The 8,419-nt window shown below is 43.4% G+C and overlaps 1 protein-coding gene across 1 annotated transcript in view; it reads left to right on the top strand.

Moving 5' to 3' along the window:
- Positions 1-3,189: 3,189 nt before the first annotated feature.
- MED23 (mediator complex subunit 23) overlaps positions 3,190-8,419 on the top strand; it is a 49,432-nt gene continuing 44,202 nt past the window's right edge. Inside the window, exons 1-3 of the mRNA XM_004702230.2 lie at positions 3,190-3,234; positions 5,222-5,346; positions 7,215-7,326. Coding sequence (XP_004702287.2) covers positions 3,190-3,234; positions 5,222-5,346; positions 7,215-7,326 — 282 coding nt within the window. The remainder of the gene's footprint in view (positions 3,235-5,221; positions 5,347-7,214; positions 7,327-8,419) is intronic.

The raw sequence follows: 8,419 nt of genomic DNA, 5'->3' as shown, positions 1-8,419 counted from the left end.
ATGCCCAAGGGAGGCATTGGGGTCAAAGTGTGGCACTCACAAAAGTCAGCGGACAGATCTGGAACTATGAGAGGGCTTTTCAATGTTTGCTGTTGGCGATTTATTTATTTATTTATTGGGTTTGGAGTATTGGCTATTGTTGATTTTTTTGTCTTATTTTTTTGGTTGTTTTGCTTTGCTTTGACTTTTTGTAAGTATTAAATTGACTATGCAGGTCTATCTGCACATGATAGGCAGGATAAACAATCCGGAGGAGAGAACAATGAGACCGATGGTTCGGGGGGACACAGGAGAGGGGGGACACAGAAAAGGAGGGTGGTGCCATCAAACCCAGAGATAAGGGAAGAATAAGTCATCTAAAATTGATGTTGAAGAGGGTGGAAGGTGCTTGTGGGGGCTTGATCAAGGACATTGTAGCCAAGAGAAGTGACCAAAACCCCAAAGAAGGCCCAACACGATAGTGGGGTGGGAGGAAGGGAAAAGGAGGACAGAACTGAGAGGCAAAGGGCACTTATAGAGGTCTGAGTACAGGCATGTATCTAAGTAAATACACACATATAATGACAGGGGCTATATCTATGTACATATACATATTCATGAAGTTTTACAGCAGAGGACGGACCTGGGCCTCCACTCGTGTACTCCCTCAGTGCAAGAACAATGTGTTGTACTGACAAAGCCTTCGGTGATGTTCACCTTCCCTGACACGATTGCTGAAAATAAAATGTGTGCATAAGCAAATGTGGTGAAGAAAGCTGATGGTGCCCACCTGTCAAAAGATATAGCGCCTGGGGTCTTAAAGGCATGAAGATAAACAAGCAGCCATCTAGCTGAGAAGCAACAAAGCCCACATGGAAGAAGGACACCAGCCTGTGTGATCACGAGGTGTCGATGGGATCAGGTATCAGGCATCAAAGACCCAAAACAAAACAAATAAATAAAAATCATATCAATGGAAATGAGGGGGAGGGCAGAGTGGAGACCCAAAGCCCATCAGTAGTCAGGTGGACACCCCCTGTCAGAAGGGCCACATGGAAGAGATGAGCCAGTCAGGGTGCAGTATAGCACCGACGAAACAGACAACCTTCCTCTAGTTCAGCAGTTCTCAACCTGTGGGTCGTGACCCCTTTGGGGGTGGAATGACCGGTTCACAGGGTCGCCCAATTTATAACAGTAGCAAAATGACAGTGATGAAATAGCAACAAAAATAATTTTGTGGTTGGGTCGTCACCACAGCATGAGGAATTGTATTTAAGGGTCGTGGCATTAGGAAAGTTGAGAACCACTGCTTTAGTTCTTTAAGGCTTCTTTCCCCCTACTATCATGACCCCAATTCTGTTTTTACAAATCGGGCTAGACAAGAACATGTATACTGGTACAGATAAGAGCTCGCAACACAGGAAATCCAGAACAGAGAACCCTCCACCCCCAGGGCCAATAAGGGAAGCAGTTATCCTAGGAGGGTTAGGGAAGCGGGGCTTCAAGGGGGAACCAATCACAATAATCGACGTGTGGCCCCCCTCCCAGGAGGACGGACAGCAGAAAAGTGAGTGAAAGGAGACAGTGATCGGTGTAAGACGTGGGAAAAAATAATGATTTATAAATTATCAAGGGGACAAGGGGTAGGGAGGAAAAAATTAAAAATGAGCTGATGCCAGGGTTTCTCAAGTGGAAAATGTTTTGATCCCTCCAGATTCCTTATCCCTCAAACTTAATTAGTGGTCCGAGTGGCATTAAAAAGAAAGAGGAAACGTTGAAATGGACTTGGAGTCCAGTTATTAGTAAACAAGTTCATCTCCAACAAACGCGAGACAGACTCACTGCCCTTTAGTTGATTTGCACTCACGGAGACCCTCCACGACAGGGCGGAACTGCGTCTGAGATGCATACCAGGTTAAGACTCAGCATTTTAGGTTTCTCTCTGTGACCCACTTTTAATTCTAGTTTTTATTTTCTGATTCCTTTTGGACTGAGGGTTCTCGTTCTGCCATTGTTGGGGTTTCTCTTTGTGTGTGTGGTTTTTACAGGAAATCCAGGCTGGGTAAAGCTGTAAAGATAGTAACTAGACAGTAGCTACATCTTGGGTTATGGCAGTGGAGGTTGGGGGGAATGGGGAGCTAATAATAATGAATACACACAAAAAAGTGAATGTTCTAACAGTTATTGTGGTGATGATTGCAAAATCCTTTAATATATTTAAGCCATTCAGTTTTAAGAGTTTGTGAATTATATGTCAATAAAACTATTAAAATAAATTTTAAAACTGACAAAAAAGAAAATGTTTTGAAAATGATGACAACATATGTACAGATGTGTATGACACAGTGGATATATGTATGGATTATGATAAGAGCTGTAAGAGCCCCCAATAAAATAAAATTATTTTTTTTAAAAACGTCACAAAAGAGCACTGGTGGCAGAGTTCAGCGTTGGGCTGAAGTTCCGAGTCACCAGCTGCTCCACAGGAGAGATGAGGTCTCTCCAGTCTGAGGAACACACAGGGCAGTTCTTCCCTGCCCTGTAGGGTCACTGTGAGTCGGAATTGATTTGATGCCATTAAGGGAGTGAGTGAAAACTGTCCCCAGAAATGCCTTCATTATTACGGCAAAGGGTGTGTTGCTTTAAGAGCTCCTGTTGAAGTAGTGCCTCATAGGGAGGGACATGGTTGCGGTTGAGCTGCGGTGGTAAAACAAGTTTGGCGGACAAAGCCATACTTGATGCAGACAAAGATCATATTGTGACAGTGCAGTCATTTAAAATATTTCTGGATTTAATTATATTTCAAAAAAGAATGCAGTTGTCTGGTACGACATACAAAAGCATGGATGGGTTTCTTCTCATCAGTCTTAGTTCAATAAAAACATGACCTCAACTCCAGGGCAAGTTTTTCCCTATTAGTCTCCTCCAGAGGGAGAGTCTTGTCTCCTTCCAACATCTGTGGGCAGGGCATTCCTTAGAAATCAACATGTCTTGGCATTTGTTTTTCTCTTGGTTGTCAGAGGGACCACAGGTCCAAAGGACATGCTCTACTCCTGACTCCTCTTTCCTGGTAGTACTGAGATCTCTCCTATTCTCTTGTGAGATATAAAACAGGTGCTCTAGCAACGTGCCAGTTAAAGCATTCAGCTTTAACCAATTAGTCAGAAGGTCAGTGATTCAAACCTGCTCGCTGCTCCACCTGAGAGTGATATGGCAGTCCGCTTCTGTAATGGTTTATGGCTTTTTGGAGACTCTGTAAGGTAGTTCTTGTCTGTCCTATAGTATTGCTCACTGGAATCAACCTGGTGGCAGGAGGTTTAAGGTAAAAGGTGATGTAGTCCTTACGATATTGGACCAGAGCCTTGACCTAGGTAAATGGGTTTCATCCCACCCTGATCCTCTTATACCTGACTGGATGATCGTACCAGATCACACTGTGGGGGATGATCACATCATTACATGACAACCAAATCACTGAAAATCAAGACGTAGCCAAGTTGACATGTACTCTGTGGGGGATACAGTCCAAACCTTGTCTTTTAGTTGAATCTGTTCATTTTCTCTTGAATCAGTGTATAGAATAGTCACATACTGCACCCACCCACTTGCTGTCGAACTAATTCCAACTTTTAGTGACCCTGTAGGATGTAGTAGAATGGCCTCATAAGGTTGCCTAGACTAAAAATGTTGATGGAAGCGGACTGCTTCCTCTTTCTTGTACAGAATAGCTGTGGGGTTCAAATCACCAACCTTTCACTTAGTTGCCAAGTGCCATTCTGTTACATAGCATAGACATTGATAATTGCCATCTGGCTTCTTCCCTTCTTTATGATAATTAATAGTTATTAGGATTTAGTAAGTAATAACTTAGGAAACAATGCTATAGACAAAGGAATGACTAGGGAATTAAAAGCAACAACGAGGAGGACGTGGAGATCCTGGAGCTGTTGGAGCAACAGCATCTAGCTGAAAGGAATTACTAAGAGGCAGAAGAAGGGAGAGTGTGATGGTGGGGCAGGCGGAAAGTAAAAGGAAACAGGAAAGATCTAGGAAGTGCCCTTATGTAGCTATATTATTCATAAAAGTAGAGGTATTGGCTTATGTACATATATGGCAATACATTGAGGAAGTGGACAGACTTTAGGCTTCTGCTCAAGTCCTCCCTCAATGTAAGAACACTTTTCTAACAACCTGGCATTTCTGACATGCTCACCCTTTTGACACATCACTGAAGACAAAATGAGTGCATAAGCAAATGTGGTGAAGAAAGTTGATGGTGCCCGGCTATCAAAAGATGTAATATCTGGGGTCTTAAAGGCTTGACATTAAACAAGTGGCCATCTAGAAGAGAAGCAACAAGCCCACATGGAAAAAGCACACCAGCCTGTGTGAACGTGGGGTGTCAACAGAATCAGGTAACAGGCTTTAGAAAACCCAAAACAAACACAAAAGCATTGGGTCGGAGCAGAGCCCTCAACCCACCTGTAGACAATAGGACATCTCTTCACAAGGAAGGGATGAGTCAACCCGGGGGTGCAGTAGAGCATCGCTGAAACAATCAACATTCCTCTGGTTCTTTGAGGCTTCCTCACCCCCCACTATCATGGCCCCAGTCCTGCCTTTCAGTTTGGGCTAGACCGGAGCATGTACACTGCTACAGATAAGAGCTCACGACACACGGCATCCGGGTCAGGTAAACCTGAGGAACAGAAATGGGAGTAGGGATACCAGGAGGTAGGGGGAGAGGGTGGGGTGAAGAGGGGAGGAAGGGGGAAAGCCAACGCCAGTGATCGATACATATTCCTCCCACACACACGGGGATGAACAACAAAAACATGGGTGAAGGGAGACAGCAGACGGTGTAAGAGGTGAAATTTATAATTTATCAAGGGGTCATGAGGGTGGGAGTGGGGAAAGGAGGGAAAAAAGAGGAGCTGATACTAAGGGCTCAAATAGAAAGTAGATGTTTAGAAAATGATGTTGGCAACATATATACAAATATGCTTGATACAATTTATGTATGGAATGTTGTAAAAATGATTTTAAAATAAATAATTGTTTAAAGTAATAATTTAACACTAGCAATAGTAAATTCTTTTCTAAGAGCAGTATAATGTTTTCTTGTATGCCTGCATAATCCTTTAACTCAGTGGTTGTCAACCTTCCTAACGTCACAACCCTTTCATACAGTTCCTAATGTGGTGGTGGCCCCCAACCAATATAATCATGTTCTCATTTTCAGGAGTCGCATGAACAGTGCATCCAGTGGATCGTTAAATTCATTCATGGCCAGCATAGTCCTAAAAGGGTTTCTTTTCTCTATGATTGCTTAGCAATGGCAGTCGAGACGGGACTTCTCCCCCCCAGGTAGGTGTCATGGTGGAGATCAACAGCTCGGAGAATTTTCCTTGATGCTGAGATTTAGAGTTGGTAAGAAGGGGTTGTTGTGAAAGGGTAATGTTGCGGGAAGAAGAAAAGGTAGGCTCGTCAGGTAATTCTCCAGAATAGTTCAGGTCTTACTTTCTTAGAATTGCATACAAATATGTGTCGCTTAACGTCCATGGTATGATCTGTGAGATAGGACAGTCCGTGACTTGAATGTTACACAAGTACCCTATTTGAACCTTATGGGAGCCCACCTCCTGGTGCCTGTATCGCTGCTGCTGGAGCTGCTGGCAGAAGCCAGATGAGAGAACAGGGAAGGAACAGCACACCCCGTCCCAGCTGTTCTGTCTGCCTGCGTGACAGGAGTGGCCTGCCCTGCCCAGCAGCCACTGCTCCTGCCGCCAGCCTGCCAGATAATGCCTTGAGAGCCCACACCTAGAGCCTTATCTTCTGCCTCACCTGTCTGCATCCTGTTGGTGGTCTGTGCTGCAAGAACCTGGGTTTTGGGTCTTTAAAACTGTTAGGGTTTGAACATGCTAAAAATTGCTGTTTTGTCTTTAAAAGAAAAAAAAATCTTACAGGACCACGTGGATGTATATGCAGATGTAGCGACAGATGTAGCCTAGAGGGAAGTTGAGTGGTTGGGTTGGTTGACTGAACTTCGTAGCTAGCTTCTTGTCAGGCAGGATCTCATTGATTCAGTCGGATAGTGGCTGCTGCAGTCATGACGAAGGCTTTCCGACTAACACATCTGGTGCCTGATGCCTGGTTGTCATCTGGACGGTAAACCAGCTTTTCCCTGTGGACTGGGAGCTCTCGAGCAAGTGTGCAGTAGAGGCCCCTGGAGAAGTTGTGTTAACTTTTAGTAACTTGCCTGGAAGTCTTCGCATCATTGTTTCCAAAGTCTGAGGCCTGCCCAGATTTAAAAGGAAAGAACACTGGCATTCCTGCTTAACCTGGTGTGAACAGGGCTCGTATCCTATTTCAGAAAAGCCAGTGAGAAAATCTGGCCAGTATTTTAGAAATATCTAATCTGACACAGTCTGATATCTGGTAAACATTTGGCCAAGTGTTCAGCCTTTGGTGGGCTTCCTTCTAGTAGAAGTAAAGCATAATGAATATTATATAAAGTAGATGTAAAGTATTATGAATATTAATGTAGTTCTTTGTGTTTTACCTTTCATGTAGGTAAAGAATGTAAAATGCTGTGCATATAATTAACAAATTATCTTTGCATAATAATATACTTTTATGGAAAGTGCTTGCTATGAGAAATATAGTATCCAGAGTATTCAAGTATTCAAATATTCCTCTGGTTCCTTGGGGCTTCCTCATCCACTGTCATGACCCCAGTCCTGCCTTTCACTGCAGGCTAGACCGGAGCATGTGCACTGCTACAGATAAGAGATAGGAGCTCATGTCACAGAATTCAGGAACAGGAATGGGAGTAGCAATACCAGGAAAGGGAAGGTGGAGAGAAGAGGGGAGGAAGGGGGAACCAATCGCAGTAACTGACACATAACCACCACCACCCCAGGGTGGGAAACAACAGAAACCATGGGGGAAGGGAGACAGTGGTCAATGTAAGAAATGAAAATAATAATAATTTATAATTTATCAAGGGGTCCCAAGGGTGGGAGAGGGGGAGGGATAAACGAGGAGCTGATACTAAGGGTTCAAATACAAAGTAAATGTTTAGAAAACAATGATGGCAACACCATGTACAAATATGCTTGATACAATTGATGTATGGATTGTTATAAGAGTTGTACGAGCTCCCAATAAAATCTTTTAATTAAAAAAAAGGGAAAAATCTGTTTGTAATTGGATTGGGTGTTCCTTTCTTATAGGCTGGTTTGTGAATCCCTGATAAACTCCGATACTCTTGAATGGGAAAGAACACAGCTTTGGGCATTAACATTTAAACTGGTTCGGAAAATCATCGGGGGAGTGGATTACAAGGTAATTTTCTTTAATTATTTCCATATATGTACCTTATTTTCAGACAAGAAATTACGTGGAAGCATTTTTAAAATCTGTTTTTCTTTGTGTATTTCTGCCTCTCTGAAAACTGCAGGTGATTAATATATTTCTCTGAGTAGGGAAGGCCGCTGCACAATCTGTCCCTTTGTGCACTGGTGTTGGGTCCATCCGTATGGCACGTGAGAAAGCACAGAGCAGGGCTTTGTGGAATAGGATGAAGGCATCCGCCACGAAGGGAGCAAGGTCCTGCTTCACACCGACCTTGGTCTTCCCTAACGGCCCTCCTCAGCACTCCGCCGCCTCCACCCTCCACCAGTGCTGGAGAGCTTCCCTGCTGCGTCCCAGCCGCTCTCCTGAGCTGTCCTCTGACAGAATCACCACCCCGACTCTGCTCCATGCCTTTTGCAGTGTCTCTAATCTGAAATCACCGAACGAGCATAAACACTGGTGTGAATCACGGTTTAACACAAAGCTAACTCTCATCCTTTAATATCTTAGCTGTTTAATAGGCAGGTTTTGTCTTCTCATTTGCTTGTATAGTGGTTTATAATTGTTTCTGCGTATGTGCTTTGTCTTTTTTACAAAACGTGTCACATAATTTATAGTCAGTAATTGCATGTTGAGTGAGAGATGTCTTTTTGTATCAGATTCTGCTTTGAAGTACTGCAACTAGTTAATATGTGGAGACAGAATAAATAGCTTTGTTGGATTCACTTGAGGGGTTAAGGTATGTGATGGATAAAAAGGGAGAATAAAGTTGGAATGCCAGAGAGAGAGAGCATAAAAAGTCATCTGCCAGAAAGTTGTTCTGATCCACGTTTTCTTGCCCTGGTGTCAGAGCCTGCCGACTAGTCCAACGGTCCTGAAAGGGGGAGTGAGGATTAAGGAAAAAAAGAGACAAAGTATTGGGAGGGCAACAGTAAATACTGAAGCCCCGAGTTTATTCTACATCTTCTTTTTATACATGCAGAAACAATCCGGGGTTATATTTTTCTCATTGTTAAGCAAGCACATTGGATACATATCAACAAGTCTGTGTTTTTCCAAACCAAGCATCCTTGAGAAAATTAAC

The sequence above is a fragment of the Echinops telfairi genome, unplaced genomic scaffold (assembly GCF_000313985.2).
Source record: "Echinops telfairi isolate 266 unplaced genomic scaffold, ASM31398v2 ScPeMD7_3533;HRSCAF=4204_0, whole genome shotgun sequence".
In the NCBI taxonomy this organism is placed as follows: Eukaryota; Metazoa; Chordata; class Mammalia; order Afrosoricida; family Tenrecidae; genus Echinops; species Echinops telfairi.
This window is presented reverse-complemented; position numbering and strand designations above follow the sequence as displayed.